This window comes from Cynocephalus volans, chromosome 12 (assembly GCF_027409185.1).
Source record: "Cynocephalus volans isolate mCynVol1 chromosome 12, mCynVol1.pri, whole genome shotgun sequence".
NCBI lineage: Eukaryota > Metazoa > Chordata > Mammalia > Dermoptera > Cynocephalidae > Cynocephalus > Cynocephalus volans.
In genome coordinates, this window is record NC_084471.1 from 10,214,163 (window position 1) to 10,234,486 (window position 20,324).

At 41.9% G+C, this 20,324-nt stretch overlaps 1 protein-coding gene across 3 annotated transcripts; it reads right to left on the reverse strand.

Moving 5' to 3' along the window:
- Positions 1 to 1,701: 1,701 nt before the first annotated feature.
- On the reverse strand, positions 1,702 to 17,959 carry ADSL (adenylosuccinate lyase). 3 transcript variants are annotated; one of them, XM_063075344.1, is made up of 14 exons: positions 17,773 to 17,847; positions 17,162 to 17,375; positions 14,904 to 15,107; positions 13,044 to 13,088; positions 12,230 to 12,309; positions 9,056 to 9,227; positions 8,882 to 8,928; positions 7,226 to 7,316; positions 6,619 to 6,688; positions 6,324 to 6,471; positions 4,892 to 4,982; positions 4,179 to 4,268; positions 3,360 to 3,536; positions 1,702 to 1,818 (listed from the first exon to the last, which is right to left on the reverse strand). In XM_063075344.1, the coding sequence occupies exons 3-14, from the start codon at positions 15,066 to 15,068 to the stop codon at positions 1,732 to 1,734; spliced, it is 1,263 nt and encodes a 420-aa protein (XP_062931414.1). In that variant the 5' UTR covers positions 15,069 to 15,107; positions 17,162 to 17,375; positions 17,773 to 17,847; the 3' UTR covers positions 1,702 to 1,731. The 3 variants fall into 3 exon arrangements, with proteins under 3 accessions (XP_062931414.1, XP_062931415.1, XP_062931413.1); XM_063075345.1 differs by lacking the exon at positions 17,162 to 17,375 and adding an exon at positions 17,436 to 17,575 and having other exon boundaries at positions 17,773 to 17,846; XM_063075343.1 differs by lacking the exon at positions 17,162 to 17,375 and having other exon boundaries at positions 17,773 to 17,959.
- Between the last annotated feature and the right edge of the window lie 2,365 nt (positions 17,960 to 20,324).

A 20,324-nucleotide genomic window follows, 5' to 3' on the forward strand; every position in this document is an offset into this window, starting at 1 on the left:
ACTCCTTTAGCAATTTTGAAACGTACAATACTCTGTTAAACTATATTCACCATGCTGTGCAATAGAACCAAAAAATAATAATAAAAAAATAACACCACCAATAAATAAATAAATAAATAAATTTTTGTTGTTGTTGTTGGCTGGGCAGTACAGGGATCTGAACCCTTATTTCTGATTACTTTTGATTGGATAGAATTAGAGACAATTCAGCTTCTTCCCCACTGCACCTCCAACCCCCTACCATTCCTGCTAACTAGATAGTTTTCCAGCTTCTGCCTGATTGGGGATTTGGGGGTGGGTCACTCTTTCAGCAGATCCAATGTCTGGGTCAAACCAGTCTCAGACCCTTAACAGTGGGTACTGACCTCAGTTGTGTTTCTTGAGGCAACAATCAAGTCACTCTTACTCCACAGAATATTTGAAGTATTGACAAGTTTTTGCCTGTATAGGATAGAGAGCCTTAACATTCCTTCACCACCTCTCATAAGACAAGGTCTTCTTTGGAGGTCGGCTCTTCAGTTTACCCGTTCCTCAGAACGGATGTACAAAATTGAACACATTCTATGAATATGGAACAGTAAGCCTCTGGTGGCTTTTCTGGATACTATACTACCACTAACATACCCTAATACTGTCTTCTCTCAGTTCTGGCTCATAATGAGTTAAGTTAACTTATTTATATTTATCCCTATTTTTTCTTCCTGTTTAGGTTAGATGAAATTTTATTTTACCAAATAAATGTATTGGTTAATTTTCGTAGTTTTGTATCATCTGCAAATCTGATAAACAAAAGCTTTCTTCATTTTCATCTATGCTGAAAAATATGTAGAATGAGGGCAAAAGATGGAGGCCTATGGCACAATGCTAGCGCTCTCCCTTCCAGGTGGCTAATTCATAACTCCCATCTCCTTTAGATACAGTTAGTCCAATCAGCCATAAATCAACGTAACAAGGACTAAAGACTGTCAGCTGCCTTGATGAAATCAATATAACCAATTAGCATTTTCCTCATAGACAAGCATTACCAGAAGAGGAAATAAAAAAAGATGACTGGTAAGGGGATCTGCACCCTTGACTTGGTGTTGTCAGCACCACGCTCTCCAAGTGAGCCAACCGGCCATCCCTATGTAGGGATCTGAACCCGTGGCCTTGGTGTTGTCAGCACCACACTCTCCCAAGTGAGCCATGGGTCGGCCCTGAAGAGAAAATAAATTTGGGTACAACCTGAGCTGAGTAAGCCTGATAATCAACATCAGTTTTTTAAAGTATTTATTGTAGCTCCAAATTTCATTACTTATTCCAGCCAAATATGACTGAAATAAAAGTATCTGACCATACCAAATCACTAAGTCCAGGTTATTTTGCTAGACCTAGATCAAATTCATCTTCAGAAGAAAGGACCAGGAATTTGCTACTTCTCAATCAAATAAATATGTGAAAATGACTAACCTTGAGGTGGCTGGAAAATACGTCTTGAAAGAACAGAGAACAAGTATGAGCTACATTTATTATGCAATTTTTTGTTGCTGTAAAGACAGAGTCAACTACACTGTTTTGTTTCTGCATTGTTAACCTTGAGAAATGTGAAAGCACCATGAAAAGAAGGGAGTGCTGCATTAATGTAAGAACAATTCTTGAGGTAAAATAACGCACTACAGCGACACTATTTCATGCCTCAGCAATAAAGTTAACAAAACCAAAAACGATTTTTCATTTAATTTTCTGACAGCTCTACAGACGTAATTCTGCTTTCACCTTCATCACACTTTCATATGGTTTTAACAGGGGATATACTTCCTCTTCTAAGAATCTTTGTACCTGCCAAAGAGGAAAGCAAAAAAAGACAAAATAAAATGTTAAGATATAAGTGGATAATACTTTTCAATGTAGATGATATCACAGAGACCTAATTTGATAATGCTTCTACTCTGCCATGAGCTTCTATTTTCCTCAGTGGTAAGAAATGTCTCCCTAGATACAGGCGACTTCAATCCACCGTGCCCACATATGCCATTCTTCCCCACAAACCAGCCTAGCTGTGCTCCCTCAGTTGGTCTCACCATTTCTACTCAAGTCACCAAAGCTAAAATCATGATGGCTCCTTCCCTCCTCCTTCCCAGCCCCATTCAGACACACGGGTCACCAAGTGATGAACCTCCTCTCTCTCTTTCTCCGTATCTACCACCACTGCCTTGGCTCAAAGCTTGGTCTGTTTGTAGTAGCCTCCTTTTTTTTTTTTTTTTTAAAAAGATGACTGGTAAGGGGATCTTAACCCTCGACTTGGTGTTGTCAGCACCACGCTCAGCCAGTGAGCGAACTGGCCATCCGTATATGGGATCCGAACCCGGGGCCTTGGTGTTATCAGCACCGCACTCTACCGAGTGAGCCACGGGCCGGCCCTGTAGTAGCCTCCTTATTGGTCTCCCTACCTCCAATTTTAAGTCTTTCAAATCCAACCTTTACATCACACCAGAGTGATATGAATATAAATGACAAACTTCTGCCTGTTTTCAGCTTCAATTCTGTAACTACTTTTGGAATACTTGCTACTCCAGCAATACTCATCTGATTATAAGTGCTCTCACATGTTAGGGGTCTATGCATTTGCCATCTCCTCTTAGTGTGGCAGTGCCAGGCTAACTCCTGCTTGTCAGCTCAGACATGATGTCTTTCAGGAAGTCTTTCCTAACTTCTACTATACTCTGCTTGAAAGGGACATGTCCTCCTTTGTGATCCCTTAAAATGATGTGCTTCCCTCAATTCCTGCATGTGTTGTTTGGTGTTATAATGACCTATTTATGTCTTCACTACTATGTTTTGAGCTCGCTGAAGACAGATTACATACTTGTCTTTAAATCCCCAGAATTAAACACTGTACCCAAACACATACTGAGCACTTAGTATGTACTTGGTAAATGTTTTTGAATAAACTCTTCTAATTTTTTGGAAAAGGCCAAAAGGAAAAATGATAAAACATTTACTGAGTATCTACTATGCATTGAGCACTATAATATATATATTTTTATCCTGTCAGCCAGTAAATACCATAAATTAGGAATGAACCCAGATCCACCTGACAATAAAACCTAATTCGTTGTCCATTATACCACTTCTTGAGACCAAAAGAGAATTCTGAGAAATCCAAATAGGGACATAATCAAGACAGCTCTAAACAGTCAAATCTTTACATTTTAGCCAGCAACCTGCTCTGATTCTTTCTAACTAGCCCCATACACACATCTCCCACAAAAAATAGAACCATCAAAAAAGAGTATCCCAGGTTCTGCAGCCCAGCAGTGTAAAAAGAGGGCATCTGGAGAAGACTGCAGCATCTCCGAAGTGTCCTAAGGGATGCTTACCTGCTGTGATGCACGACCAGTGAAAGAAGAAGGATCCAATAAATCATCCAACTGGGAGTGAACAGGACTGAAGTAGGCATCAGCCCGGATACGCTCTATGAGGTCATTGTCACCCCCTTCCTGCTTGACCACAGCAGCTGCCTGCTGGGAAAGCACTCTGATTTTCTCATGGCAATCCTGGGAAGAGAGTGAAGGAACATCAGTTCACTAGCACCAAGGCATTTGAAAGCTCTTGAAAAATTGTCAGGCATTTCACATCCATGCTGTCTATATAGCTGGTACACAAAACCCCTCAGCTGGGGTGGCTCCCCTCACTGATACCACCAGAATCTTAACTCTGACCACTCCTTAGGACGAACCTGAAGTGATGCCCATCTCACTCTGGTTCCTCTTCTTCAAAGCCTTACAAACCATTTGCTCTTGCTTCCTGCTCACTTCCCATCACTTTCTGTGGAAATTCAGATCTAATTCCTTCACTAGGAGTGGACTTTTTCTACAAGTAATTGATTCATTTTTTATAAACTGAGTTCAGTTGGCTGGTTAGCTCAGTTGGTTAGAGTGTAGCCTTATAACACCGAGGTCATGGGTTCAGATCCCTGTACCAGCTAGCCACCAAAATAAATAAATGAATAAATAAATAAGCTGAGTTTGCCACAATCACCCTCCAGAGATGGCAGAATGTGGTCACTGCTTGTACCAATACCATGACTGAAGGTAATAACAGAAACGTCTTCCTCCATCCATTCTTCTTCAGGGAGGAGAGAGCAAGACACTAAAGGAGTACTCTTAACTTATCCAGGAGCACGAGGGGTTACAAACCTGGCGGCTACCCCCAGCTTTGACCATGGCCATGATGATGTTCTCTGTGGCCATGAAAGGCAGCTCTTGCCAAATGCGCCGTTCAATTACCTAGAAGAAAAGAATAAGGCCAAGAAAGATGCCACAAGGTTACAAAGTCATACACGCAGCAGGATACCAAGTCAAGCAAAATGCACAGCAGGGACATGAACTGCCGTATTAATGGAAATAGAGTAATGGGTTGTTCTATTCTATACCATATTTTTCAGTTTTCTTACTAATGCAAGACATATTTTGATTTGAAAGAGGGAATATTAAGAACATTTTAAAAAGTTGTTTCATAGGAAAGATTCCTAAAACCTCAAATTTATTAAAAAATTTGTTAAATTTCATGTCCAGACCTGAGAGCTCAATGTATGACAGAAATGAACCCATCTGTCTCAGGTATGCAAGAACAAGTAAATGGAGCCATCTACTCTGCCTAGTCAAACCAGAGCTCATTATTCATGCTGGTAGACAGTATAAGGCAATTTAAAGTACTTCTTTTTCTATAAATATGTCTATGAATTCCACAGAGCTAATTCCCTAGAGTTTATGTCATGAACTCAAAGATGAACTCCAGTTGGGAAGAACTCCTATTGGACCAGCAATACAGCTCCCCCAACACACTCCAGAGCAACCCCTTTCCCACATTCTAACCCCTAAAACTTTACTTTTTAATTGCGGCCTCTTACTTTGGGGTACACCACCAATCCTTCAGAAATGTTCTGCAGCGTATTCAATATAGTATCTGCCGTGAGAAATGCCTCAGCCAAACAGATACGTCTAGAAAACAAACAGCCATTCAGTTATTTCTTTAAATAAAATAATTCCAGTGAAATTATTGGGCTGTGTCCCAAGAAGCTGCTCTATTGACTTCTCATGCCATATATACTCTTTGTACAATTTCCTTCAGTCTCATGACTTCAACTACCCCAAAGTCCTCATGACCCTCAAATCTATCACTTCTAGGCAAGACCACCTGTCCAAGTGCCAGACCTCATACCTGAGAGCCCCACCCAACTGACCCACAAGTATCTCAAATTCCAAACTAAATTCGGCCGCTTTCTCATTGCCTCCTACTCACCATCACAAAAGTGCTTTCTTCTCCCTTGTAGCTCCCCTCAGTAAATGGCACTAGCACCCCAGTCAACCACCAACCCTGGCCAATCTGCCTTTTACTCCATATCTACATCCTTCCACTCCATTTACATGGCCACTGTGCCAATGTGAAGTTGGACTTTTAAAGCAGCCTTCTAACTTGTTCTGACCAGATCCATGTCCCCTTACAACTGATTCTCCAATTGTTTCCAGGGAGTTTGAACAGGCAAGTCTGATTAGGTCACATCCTGCTAAAAAGTATCCAATGGCTGACTTCAGAACAAGTTCACATGACTTCTTTCCATAGATAAACCCTGGATTATGCAGATCCTTTAACTTTACATCCTTATCCATTCAAGAAATCCAGGTACAATGTAAGCAAGGAGAGTAACGTAAATCAGCTTTAACTGAGTATACACATAAAGCAGAAAATCATGTGCATGTTGGCACTTTATTAGTAGTTTCAAGTTACTTCTAACCCATCTCATAACTAATTAAAATGTCACTGTTCAAAGACACCACAGTTGACATCTACCTGCCTTCAGAACAGTATCTAAATTCCTTTTTCGGGCCTTTAAGGCCCTTCATAAACTGGCTACTACCTGCGATCATGTCCTGCCTCATTTCCTGCCACATACCGACTTCATTCCCAACCATTACTTAACTCCCTCAACTGTTCTTCTTCCTTTGTGCCTTTTATATGTGCTCCCAATCTTGTATTTAAAAACGTCTACTCCAGGGTTCAATCCCTGTACCAATCAACAACCAAAAGAAAAAAAAAAAGGTCTGTATTTCTTAAATCTACAACACTACTCCTTCCTCTTTGCTCCCACAGTACCCTGGTACACACTGTGATCACAACACTTATCATACCGTAGTTTTTATATTTTTGCCTCCCTGCTAGACTCCAGGCTCCTTGGGGAGAAGGAGGGAATGCAGAGATGCTCAAATATGTCTTTTTGCTTCCAGGCCCCTCTTTTAGTCTTCCTCCCAACCTGCTGTATGTGACATCCCCGTTCCACTGACCGGTTGGCACTATCATCCAGCGTGCGTTCAAACCACTGCACAGACGCTGTCTGCAGTGGGTCCATGATAAGGGTCATCAGGTGACGGGCAAGGCTGCAGCAACGTTCTGAGCGCATGGGGTTCCGCTTGTATGGCATTGCACTTGAGCCTGCCCACATAAAAGTACGAGATGCAGAGGCAGAAAGACTCCCAAGGACAGCGAGTGTGCAAGCATGCTGCTGGGTGAGCTGTTAGCACACATCCCAAGCCTCTTCAGTAGCTCTGTGGTGCTCCCAGGTTTCCACCTAACACTCACCAATCTGCTGTTTTTCAAAGGGTTCCTCCATCTCCTTGAGGTTTGCCAGGAGGCGTATGTCGGTGCAAATCTGGAAGAAGCAGGAAACAGGCATCATCCTACACTCTCAGTGTGCGCGAGAGTCTGGAAACAGGGACTAGACTGACAGAGACTAGCACGTCCTCCCGAAGAGCTCCTGGAGAGTATCTTATTCAGACATCTCTCTGCTCCCAAAGAGCTGGGATAACAAACTTAAGGAGCACAGAAACACTTTTGTGAAATAATACTTAAGACATCATGGAAAGGCGACAGCAAGATTAATTTTAATATACCCCTAAACAAGATGGACATTTTGCAGTCCTTGGAGTAACTTCATTTTTTAAAAAAATTTTTTAATTTTAATTTTTTTTGTACTCTGCCCACCACAAGGCGGCCCCCCTTGGAGTAATTTTAAAGAGAATGCCAAAACTAGTCTTTCCCATTAACACACATTAGCTTAGTGACTCTATTTACAGACCCCAAATTGTTAAAACTGATGTGTGACATCTCTTGAGAGACACGATTAAGTAAAAGCCTGGGGTTGATTCAGTCTGTGGTCCCCAAAGCCCCACAAACTACCCTCTCCCACCTTGTGTACTGATGCCCCCAGGCTAGCCAGCACAGACAGCACCTCGATATCCACTTTTCGTGTATAAGTCTGCCCTGTGATGATGAAAGCCCTAGAAATAAATAGAAGAGTCTATGTTAAAACATTTCAAAATGTGACTCTGTGATAGAGTTTGGACATGTTGTCCCCCTAAAACTCATGTGGAAATCTGATTCCTAATGTGGCGGTGTTGGGAGCTGTTTGAGTCATGGGAGCAGATCCCTCATGAATGGATTAATGCTCTCCCTGGAGGGAGAGGGGTAGTGAGTGAGCTCTTGCTTTATTAATTCCCACAAGATCTGGTTGTTTAAAAGGACCCTGGCGCCTTCTCTCTCTTGCTTCTTCTCGCCATGTGATCTGCTTGCACCCACCAGCCACTGCTGCTTTCTGCCACAAGTAGAAGCAGCCTGAATTCCGTGCCAGATGCAGCTGTCCCAGAATCGTAAGTCAAATAAATCTCTGTTCTTTATAAACTACCCAGTCTCAGGTATTCTGTTATAGCAACACAAAAACAGACTAATATAAAAAATCGGTACCAGAGAAGTGGGGTGTTGCTTATAATAAATACTTGAAAACGTGGAAGCGGCTTTGGAACTGGGTGTTAGGCAAAGGTTGGAGGTGTTTGGAGGACCCAGAAGAAGACCAAGAGACAAGGGAAAGTTTGGCATGTCTTAGAGACTGGTTACGTGGTGGTGAGCAGAATGCTGATAGAAATATGGACTGCAAAGGCCATTCTAAGGAGGTCTCAGACAGAAACGAGAAGGAATTTATTGGAAACTAGGGCAGATCCCTCATGAATGGATTAATGTTTTCCCTGGGGGTTGGGGGTAGTGAGTGAGTTCTCGCTCTATTAGCTCTCACAAGATCTGGTTGTTTAAAAAACCCTGGCACCTCTGTGCACGCTCGCTTGCTCTCTCTTTCTCTCTCTCATTTCCTCTCACCATGTGATCTGCTTGTACCCCCCGCTGCCTGCCCCTTTCTGCCATGAGTAGAAGCAGCCTGAGGCCTGCACCAGATGCAGCTGTTCCAGAATCATAAGCCAAATAAACCTCTGTTCTTATAAATTACCCAGTCTCAGGTATTCTGTTATAGCAACACAAAACAGACTACTATACTCTGTTAAGCAAAAAAGCAAAACCAGATCCTAAGCAAAAGTTTGATCTCATTGGTATGTTAAGCTATATACTGAGCCCAGAGGACCTGACTGGCTTGCTGCTGAAACAAACTATTCTCCACCCTTTCTAGTAATACTCAGGAAGCTGTCCTGACTTGAAGAGGAAAGATGATCTGGTGTGCCTATGTCCAGAGTGGAGCCACAGCAGAGCCTGGTGGCCTTCAATGGAAATGGTCAGATTTAGACACATGCATTGGAAGCCCTCAGTAAAGAAAATAAAAACAGAACATGGGTAAGTCTATCTTAAAGAAATCAGAAGTAAACAGCTTCCTTTTTCCTGATAGATTGTAAGAAAATAGAATCTAAACTATAAGAAAATACAACCCAGGCAAGAAATGGAAGGAATGGTAAGAAAAACAAAGGAAGAAAAAAGCCAAAAAAGTTAAGGTCAAATGTAGAGGTATACTGAACACTAGCCTTTCATCAACGTAACAGGCAGGACAACACTTTTCCCATTTACCTACCTCTTAAATCCTGCCTTTACTGTCACCATCTTGTCAAGCTGCTCTACCTTGGAGAGAAAAGACACATCCCTATAGAAATCCAGGTATCCAGTATGAGAATATCCCAACCTGGAATCCACCCAAGAAACAAGGTTGAGTTTCTGTGGCCCTCAGGTCACTTTCAGATCAGAATACCTTTTGGTCATCTCCCTCAAAGAGCTGCAGGAAGCTGGCCTGAGTGCCAGTGGTGCCCTTCACTCCCCGGAAGCGCAGGTCATCTCGGACACGCTTCAAGTTCTGGAGATCCATGCAAAGATCTTGAATCCAAAGACAACAACGTTTCCCAACTGTGGTCAGCTGAGCAGGCCTGAGAACATCCCAAAGAGAATACACAGAAGTCTCAAACCAAGGCTTTACTTCATAAAAGCTTCACTGCCTCTTCTAATAACCACCATTACACTTTGGGGTGGGGGTGGGGGGTGACTATTAAAATAACAGTTGAAAAGGGCCGAGCCCGCGGCGCACTTGGGAGAGTGCGGCGCTGGGAGCGCGGTGACGCTCCCACCACGGGTTCGGATCCTATATAGGAATGGCCGGTGCACTCACTGGCTGAGTGCCGGTCACAAAAAAAGACAAAAAAAAAAACAGTTGAAAAAACTGGTAAAGACAAAACAAGAGCTCAAAAGTTTGCATAAGAGTCAAAAAAGTGTACCACTGAACGGTACACTTTAAAAGGGTACCCAAAAAGAGATTCAGTATCATTTATAAATTCAAAGGTCGTAAAACTGCTAGCATAGTTCTTTCTTCACCAAGAGGCAATTTAACATAAGGGCAGGGACAATGTGTTTTGTTCATGGCTTTATCTGCAGAGACTGGGAAGAAATATATCAGACATTCATGTAACAAACATTCACCGAGTACCTAATATGTTCTTGATATTAGAAATACAACAGACAAGGTCCCTGTGCAATGGAACTTACATTGTAGTATAAACAAGTAAAAAAAGTTAACACAATAATTGTTAATATTTTAAATGCTAAAAGAATAAAATGAGGATGTGGACACTGGAGACAGTTACTCTAGACTGGCAGTAAAGGAAGGCCAGTGAAGAGCCAAGATTCAATGAGGAGCCAGTTGTGCTATGGAGAACAGCCCCAAAACACATATAACCAAAGGACTCTAATGTAACAGCCAATGGCTTGTGTTAAGTTATTAATCAAGTCAAAATCAATGCACTGATGGACTATTTCTGAACATACTCGTAAAACCTAATAATGAAAAAACGAAATAATTTACAAGTTTTTTTTTTTTTTTTAAAGATGACCGGTAAGGGGATCTTAACCCTTGGCTTGGTGTTGTCAGCACCACGCTCGGCGAGTGAGCAAACCGGCCATCCCTATATAGGATCCAAACCCATGGCCTTGGTGTTACCAGCATTGCACTCTCCCAAGTGAGCCACGGGCCGGCCCTATATAATTTACAAGTTTTAATAGATAACCTAGAGTCATCCTACATGGAATTTCTCTCCTGTTAGCCTAATGATACTGACAGCTAGCAACATCAAGGCACACCACTAGGAAAGCTATAGTAGACACATCATAAGCTACAGTGTACCCCCAAATTAATCTCAAGACAATGTTCCTTGTTAACTCCTGTAACTAGATTATTGGTGTAAGCAAAGAATTAAATAAATTTGCCTGAGCTTGTTCACAGCAGCATTATTCATAATAGCCACAAAGTGGAAACAACCCAAATGTACATTAACTGATAAATGGCTAAACAAAATGTGGTATAGCCATGTAATGGAATGTTATTAGTTCCGATACATGCTACAACATGAATGAATACTGAAAACATCATGCTAAGTGAAAGAAGCCAGTCACAAAAAGGTCACACATTAACATGATTCCATTTATATGAAACATCTGGAATGGGCAAATCAGCCTGGCTGATTAGCTCAGTTGGTGGTTGGAGCATAGTGTTGATAGAATATGCAAATCCACAGAGACAAAAATAGACTCGTTGTTGCCAGGGTCTGGGGAAGAGGGGAATAGGAGTGATGTTAGTGGGTATGGGGTTTCTTTTTGGAGAGATGGAAATATTCTGAAATTATGGAATGGTAATGATCATCTAACTCTAAATATACTAAAAACCACTGAATTGTACAATTTAAAAGGCTGAATTTTATGGTATGTGAACTGTGTCTAAGTAAAGCCTTTTCTCTTTTTAATTGCACAGACTTTTTTAAAAAATTACATACATCAACACAATTTTCTGAGTGCCTGCCTAATGCCTACTAACTGTGGTAGTCAATACCTCTCACTACATATCTGCAAAGGAATACTACAAAGGAATGCCTCAGCATTCCCTGAGCACAGACGCAGGAGAGGAAGAAAAGCTCCCACACAGGCGATGCAAGGTGCGTGGGAAAACCAGCAGAGAAGGTAACATCTGTCACAGTCAAGCCACACACACCGAGCACTGTCCCCTTCACATGAACAATTTCTGCAGATTTCTTGTATGAATAAACGTAGGCCCTAACTTTAAGGTTAAGCTCAACAGGCTTTCATCTCATAAGTTATGAAATGATATCCTTGTTGCCATAGCAACAGTCCACCAAAACATAAGGTACTGATATACCAATACCTTAAGAACATCACTCAATACATGTCACTATCATTCCAAAAATGACATCATCAGCTTTTAAAAAGGGGTTTATTCAGTAATCATCAAAATACCTGCACATTTAAAAAAATTTAAAGATTGGGAAAAATTTTAATTACTTATTATCTCATAAATCAGAGTAAGCAACATTTACATCATGGGATACTTTGACCCAATCTTTGTGCAATTTATAAAGGCTTTTTTTCCCATAACATCAACCTAAGTACATTTTCATATTAAGTCTTATGAGCACCATTTTAATGCACACATTATTCTAACCTGTGGATACACTATACCTTAATTATTCTCACTGCTGTACATTTAGATTGTTTCCAATGCTTACTATCATAAATAATACTGTAACAAAGATCTTTGTGCATGAGGCTTTTCCCATAAATGTGGATTATTTGGGCTAGATTCTCAAGAAGGGAATTACTAAACTGAGGCATATGAATACCTTCGAAGGCTCTTGTTACACATTTTTCAATGTTTCCCAAATGAAGTGTTATATTTACTCCCTCATCACTATCGCTTTTAAGGTGCATATCAGGCTCATTCCTTATAAACATCCCAAGTTATCTGCTTAAGTTATGTTTTGAGATTCTCCACCTCAAGGTTACTGTGAAAAAGGGAGATTGAAGAAGTAACTGAAAGTCATATTCACATAAACAAGCCCAACTTGCAAGAAGTAATCTTATCACTTACTGGAAATGCGTGAAACCTAAGGTGGGTAGATCGGCTCGTTCCCTGGCAAAATCGGCAAGCCGAGAGATCACTCTGGCAAGCTATAAGAAAGACCACGTGGTAGGAAGAGGGTGAATTCAGGTTGAGTTTATTACATAATTAGAAACTAAACTTTTAGGCAATTTTATGTACAATTAGACTTCCAGCTTATGGAAGGCAGCAGCCATATTTTTTCATCTTTGTATCCTAAAGTGCCCTAAAGAGTTCATAGCAATCAACATTTGAAAACTGAGTTGAAGAAAAAAAAAGAAAGAAAAACTAAGTTGACTGTCTAAAAAGTCATGAACTATTTTAAGACCACTGCTGCAGAAAAACAGGGCAAAGTCATAATCCTGACCCACATATTCCAGTAACATGCCTCTGGTTGCACTTCTTTCATTTAAAAGGCTATGCTATACCGCTTCTCGGCCTTTTGGCTAAGATCAAGTGTAAAAGGCTATGCTATAGGGCCGACCCCGTGGCGCACTCGGGAGAGTGTGGTGCTGGGAGCGCAGCAGCACTCCCACCGCGGGTTCGGATCCTATATAGGGATGGCCGGTGTGCTTGGTGCGGCCGGTCACAAAAAAAAAAAAATAATAATAATAATAATAATAACAAAAGGCTATGCTATAAAAAGCACTCACTTATAGTGCTGTAACTCAAGAAGAGACAATTAGTTCTACAGATTAGATATATGGTCATTCACCTGAGAAAAATAATTTACACTGTTGATTTGGCACCCATCTCCTATCATAGGGAATCTAGGACTGATAGGAAACTTCGGCCAACTCCTTACCTTCGGCAAAAGCAGGTCAAATGCATTTCTAAGAATTATCAGGTCCTGTAAAGGAGAATGCAATGGTCCTATATTAAACAGCTTTGCTCAAACATAATTATTACATAACACTTTTGGGCCATCACAGCTGGGTTTTGCAGCTAGCAGTGTACGTGACTATTAGCAACCCACTGTGCAAGCCAGAAGATGCTAACAGAAGTTGTTCTTTTCTGATTGCTGTTTTAAAAGCACACCAACTTAGAGAGCAGTACTACTGGGATCCATAAAAAACAAAACCTTTATGTTCATAAAAGCCCAATGTATGTGGTATCTAAAATAACTGAAAAATGTGCAAGTCACCAAGGTTGATATCTTCCCAGAAAGGAGCGCTTCAGTCTCTCAGCTTTCATATGGCACTTTTCATTAGTTTCCTCCCCCTTTTTTTCTTGTCTATAGTTGCTAACAAGGAAAGGCATGAACATCAAGTTTTATGAAATTTAAAGCTCTTCTTGAGGGAGGTAAAAGACGTAAGGATTTCAGGCAATCCAACATATGCTTACATGAGACGGTAACTGTTGAGCCCAACTACACTATACACTGGGTACTTTTAAAAAGGATTTTCCAAGTAAGAGGATTGTTCTCTCATTATCTGACTCATCAATTCTACACAGATCCATTAACTATGAACCACTTAAGACAAAAAACAACAACAAAAAAAGTATTTGGGGCAACTTAAAAATTAATGGCTTCTTCCTGAATTGGAAGTTTATCTGGAACCTAACTTGTGGTACCATGGGTGCACTGTGATTAAGAGCACAAATTTTAGAGTCATTCTCCCAGGGTTTGTTTCCTTCCCAGCTGTATAATCTTGGACTAGTTCTTCAACCTCTCCTTAAGTTTCCTCATCTATAGAAATGGGAATAATAAAGCCAGACTCAAAAGACTATGTATTCTAGGGCCGAGCCCGTGGCGCACTCGGTAGAGTGCTGCGCTGGGAGCGCGGTGACGCTCCCGCCGCGGGTTCGGATCCTATATAGGAATGACCGGTGCACTCACTGGCTGAGTGCCGGTCACGAAAAAACGACAAAAAAAAAAAAGAAAGAAAAAAAAGACTATGTATTCTATGATTCCATTTATATGAAATCTCTAAAAAAGGCAAAGTTATAGAGACAGAAGAAGCTCAGTGACTGTCTGGAACTAGAGGCAGGAGAGGGGACTGACTGCAAATAGGCATGAGAGAACTTCTTAAGGTGAGGAATATACTCTAAAACTAGAGTGTGGTGAAGGTTGAACAACTGTACACATTTACTAAAACCCACTGAACTATATATTTAAAATGGGAAAATGTCACTGAGTTTTAAAAACTCAATACAGATGTTTTAAAATGGAGATAACAGCATCTACCTCTTTATGGTTGTGAAGAATAAACATACAAAGTACTCAGGACAGCACCTAGCAAACTCTCAGAAAATGCTTGCTGTTACTTTTCCATGTTTGACTATAAGACACTTTTGCTAATTAAAGTTTTAACAATTATAATGCATTCCTTCTTTCTTTTCAGAAGCCACAGCAAAGAATTATAAAAATCTTTGGAAAGAAAAGCCCTTTGGAAATTCTCAGCCACTAAAATGCTAAGGTCTTGGCTTATTTCCAGTATACCAATGCATAAGCAGTACCTGCAAAGTCTTACTTTATGAGGTCACTAGGTGCTTACAGTTTAGATTGCAAGGATACCAAAAGCAGAATATTCCTGAGTATTTTCAGCCAAGATACCCTAAAAAATAAAGATCTATGGAGTCATTTCCTAAACTGGACAAAATCAAATAAAATTTATAAATGCTTTATAAAGATTAAGTCATGAGTAAAAACACGTTATCCTACTGTATTGTCTCCAACATAGCAGGAGGTAGCACCAAGATGAATAATGCCTGCAGCTTTTGGACAGCAGTGGCCAAACGTGTGCACATGAGCCATCACATCATGTCGTAATTGCTTCTCTTCCTCAGCTGCCATCTTGAAGTCGATGTTGTCCAGGTTTGATCTCATCTCCTGGATCTGTTCATCTGTGATAGGCAAACCCAATGTCTGTAGAATAGGCAAAATAAAATCAATTAGCCTGTTTCCACAACTATTTGAATTGAAGTGACACTGAGAAAAAATTGGTTCATGTTAGTGTTTATGCCCTACCTCCCAATTCTTAAAATCTGAGGCAATCAAACTAAAAGCACATGGAGTGAGGGTGGGGAAGCGTGGTGGAGGGTGGCCAAAGGATTTTTCTCAATGAACCATGGTTAATTATATTCTAAGTAAACTCTAATTTATAAAACAACAATATAATCCTGCTCTTGACTGTTCTCTCTGCCCCTATACCTCTGCTTGGTTCACTCCCTCACACATTCTGGGCGCAAGTGTCATCTCCTCAGAGAAGTCTTTCCTGACTTCAATTTAAAACACCTTTCTGTGTCACTGTCATTCTCTATTCCTTTGGCCAGATTTTATTTGCAGGCCTTACCATCAGGTGACATTTTGCATATTTATTAGCCTGTCCCTCCCCTCTAGAACTATACTCCATGAGAAGAGAGTTTTATTTATTGCTTAATCCTTAGTGTTTAGCATGTAAGTGCCCAAAATGCGGCAGCTTTACATCTAACTCAGATTTACGCAGAGAAACAAAAATTAAGAATTCTGTATGTAGTTTGCCAACAAATTACATACAGCAAATTTAGAGCAACTGAAAGCAATGCCAGGTGATACTGATGAGATCAACATCTTACATTCATCCATCACTGGAAAAATCAGGCTGGCAAAAAATAGCTGGCAGTCCACAGGCAGCTCAGGACACTGGATCCAAAGGCTGAATATATACAATGGTGAAACTGATTCAAACCACACTTGAACCTTGCAAGGCCTCACTCTGGGGAGGATCTTGCATCTCAGACCTGTATTGTCCAACATGGTAGCTGCTAGCCACGTGTGACTATTTCAATTTAAATTGATTAATTTAAAGGTAAAAATTCAGTTCCTCAGTTGCACTAGCCACATTTCAAGTATTCAGTAGTCACAAGTGGCAAAACTGCCTGGGACTATGACAGTGAGAAGATGACACCTCAGGGCTCCTCCCAAAGCAAAGCAGTAGAGGGCAGCCTGACCATACTACTTCCTCCCCCAGGCAATTTATCTTCTCAAAATTCTTATTTTCCCTATTGCTGACTTTATGCCTTCCTTCTCATCTTTAATTCCCCAAGTTTTTCTTCTTAACTACTAAGTTATTAGTTTATGCTGCTAATTTTGACACCCTAATAGATAATCCAAACCCCAAATTGTATATATTTCAGGAAATGTGTAGAGCAGAGAAAAGAACACATATGAGAGCACTTCAAAAAGTTCATGAAAGTTTTATATTCTTTTAATTCTATTTTTCCAAGAACTTCTTGAAGTACCCTCGTAGACTCTTTATTCCAATTCCAGCTTGAAGCCATTTACTAGCTATAGTGACCCTGGGAAAGTCTTTCTGAGTGCCACTCCTCTAATCTATAGAATTGAGTATCAAGTGAAACAGAAAAGAGTAAATATTAGTACATTACAAACCACAACACACGATTAAGGTCCTACTATCTACAACTATTGTTATCTGAGCCAACAGTTTATTAATTTTCTTTATGCGTCTATTCCCTGATCTGTAAAACAGGTACAGTAATAGTACTTATTCTGCAAGACTGTTTTGAGGATTAATGAGCTATTATATGTAGTCTTAAGACAGTGCCTGGATGTAGAAGGCACTATATAAATGTCTGCTATTATTATATCACTCAATTTTTTGGAGCACAGTGATGGCGAGTGGGCAGGGAATCTAGTGTGAAAGTTTACTGTTTGCAGAGTTCCATGGTACCAGGATTCTTGGCACGTACTCAGATAGTTTGTTTTTACTATAGAGTTTGAGAGGACACTGCCATCTTGCTTGTTGTGGCACTTTCCTCTGAAACTTGAGGAGAAACATTATAGCTCGCTGGATCACCTCTGGCTTCCTTCAGCTCCTCGGGGAAGGCCCCTATGGAGCTACTTCTGAAACCGTCGGGCTGAGTAGCTCTATACGCAGCCTTTACAAAAGAAACCATAAATCCCATCTAATAAACCCCTACCCGGATTCTCCCTCTTCAGAAGCAAAGCGCAGCCAACAGACGCGGAAATAGTGGCCTAGAAAACACGGATTCCAGTCCTGTCACTGACTACACAGGCAAGTGGCTAAGCGCTCAGCTCAGGCTCTGGACTGAATCCAGGTTCGAATCCCAGTTCCGCTCTTAATAGCTGGATGGCCTAGGACAAACAACGCGCTCTCCAGGCTTGGTTTTCACCCTTGCAATGTGGGAAAACAAGAAAAAAATTAAATGGATTAAACAAGAAAAAAATAATTACGTGTAAAATAATCAGCACAGTGGCACGTAACAAGCGCTCAGTGTCTGTGGCTAGCAGTGTACACCTGCAGAAGTGGTCATGATGCAGTCCCTGAAGCCACAGACGGCCTTTCTCGCCTCCGCGTCTCGAACACTCCGGGACTAAAAACATGAGGCAACAGGTGGCTGCTCCCAGACCTCTTGCCCTTGACTTCCTGGGGCCGCAGCTACTTAGGACAGGGAACACCAGGCTGAAAATAGCCGGGCCCGCGACTAACCCCAGGCTCTGAGCCGAGCCCGGCACGTGCTGGGGCGGGACCCGCCTCTCCAGGACCGGCGCCTCAGCCCCGGGGCGTTACCTGCTCGGCCTCCGCCAGCCACAGCCAGAGCTGCCGCCAGGTCCGGAATTTGTACCTGTCGCTGAATAGGAAGCACATCTCCGGGCTGGCGTAGCGGGAGGCAAGTGGTGAGCGGTAGCTGTCAGGCCCGCCACAGTCGCCTCCCGCCGCCATCCCGAACGCGCAACCAGAGAGGACGCGACGAGCAAGGGCGGAAGCGGAAGTCCAAGGTCAGCATGGGGCGGGACTTCCTCCGCCTGGTTTCCGCCCTTTGGGACTCGGGGCGAACTGAGAGCTGAAGGTTGCAGATCATTTCGCCTGCTGCCTGCTAAGGGTTAACGTGTTTCTCTTCGTTTAAAAGAACCATGATTAGCCTTGCATAAATTAGCCTCTCTGCCCCTCGGTTTATCCTTCTGAAAAAAGGTACAGATTCAGTGATGGAGCGGTGTCTGCCACACTTAGAAATCCCTGTATGTGTTTGCTGCTATTTAATTATGATTGTCGCCGACCCCCACTCCCACTCCCTGCCAGGCACCAAGCGATGTTCTGAGGAAAAATGAAGATACCCAAGATAAGTCAGCACTTATTGCGTACCACGTGAGCCCCTTGCGCCAAACTGCGGTAAAAATGGATTTCGACAAGCACTTACAGATGAGGGAACTGAGAGTCATGACTTGCTGAAGGTCCCCAGCTAGTAATTGGAGTCGGAAGACCCACATCCGCTCCCACTTCAGAATCTGCGCTCACACACCAAGCCCGGTCACACCATGGCTTGGTGATGGCATTCCCACCCACCTCCACCCCCATCCCCTCCCTCTGCCTGGAAAACTTTTCTCACTACCTCCCATTTGAGACCCAGTCTAGAAAATGTTCTCTGGTGGTCTCAACTCTCTCTTCTGGCCAATAACAAAAACCACTGGGGCTGGCGGGTTAGCTCACTTGAAGAGTGTGGCGCTGAGAACACCAAGGTCAAGGGTTCGGATCTGGGTACTGGCCAGCCGCCAAAAAAATAATAAAACCACCAACGTTTATGGACGTCTTACCAGGTATCAGGCACTGTCCTAAGTGCTTTACACAGATGATCTCATTTAATCCTTGTAACAATCCTGAGTTGTTAAGGTGTCTTTTGTTTTGTTGGCGGGTATAGGGATCTAAATCTTTGACCTTAGCCCTTAGCCCCCTACAGAGTGAGCTAACCAGCCAGCCCTGTTCAGGTATTATTGAGGTAATACGAGTAAATCTCTTGGCACAATGCACAGAATAAGTGCTCAATAAATGCTAGCCATTGTTATGGTCCCCATTCTGCAGATGACAAAATAACTAACGGTATGGGCAGGTTGAGTGTCTTTAGATCGCTCCTGTAGAAGAGAAAGAGATTGGAGTTAAATGCAGGTGGAGAGGATCCAGATACCTGGCTCATAGCAGCTCCATATGTGCCCTTTCCTGTATGCTACAGTAGCAGGTACTATGCTGCTTTGAAATTACCTGTTTCTGAGCTCCTCACTAAAATGAGACCTCCTGGGGGAATTCCACTTTGAATTCCCAGCTTGTTTATTGGTGTGAACTCCCTTTCCCAATAACCATAAAACACGCATCACTTGATGATGGGAGATACGTTCTTAGAAATGCGTCATTAGGCGACTTTGTCATTATGCAAACATCATAGGGTGTACTTACACAGACCTAGATGATATAGTTTACTACACACCTAGGCTATACAGTATAGCCATTATATAATCTATGGGACCACCATTGTATATGCAGTCCATCTTTGATTGAAATGTTGTTATGCAGCACATGACTGTATTTCAAGAACATTAAAAGTTCCTGATTAGATATCAAGGCTTCAAGGTCTCTCTTTTGACAGTAACTTCTTTTTTCCTGTTACCTTTCCATTCCTGCTTTCACTTATTAACAGATTCACTCAAAAACCAATGGATCACCCCTGTAGTGTTCTCTCTCCCTGACTCTGGGTTTGCTTAGATGCTGAGTGATTTCCTGGCTTCTTATAGACCTCTCTCAAAACTCTCACCAGAATTCATTGTTTGCCATTCCCATTGATGGCAATCTTGGTTGGGGCAGAGATCATGTCCATCTTTGGTCACCCCTGTGTCCCTAGCACCTAGCGCTGAATCTGGCATAGTATATAGGTGCTCAATAAATGTTTGCTGGATGAGTAAATGCTGTCCCACAGGAGCCCAGCCCAGCAAGAGAAATAAGGCCCACAATAGCTACAATACAAGTTAGATCCTGACTTTATACTTTCTCTTCCCCCAACCTCTCTTATACCTCTTCAGTGTCCTCATTCTACAACTTTCATGTCTCCACCTGGACTCCAGAATTAGCAGCCAGAATTGACTGCACCACTAATTCCAGAATACTTTGGCCATCAGAGAAGCCCATCAGTTACCTGGGCTCATCACAGAGGTCATCTTCTACTTCCTCTCTTCAGCAGCAGAGGACTGGTTTTCAGGATGAGGGCAGACACAATTCTGGAAAGATGAAAAATTTGCTCGCTTCAACTTCTCGGCTTTGCAGTGTTTTACAGCTGTCATTGCTTTGATGTACTGTGA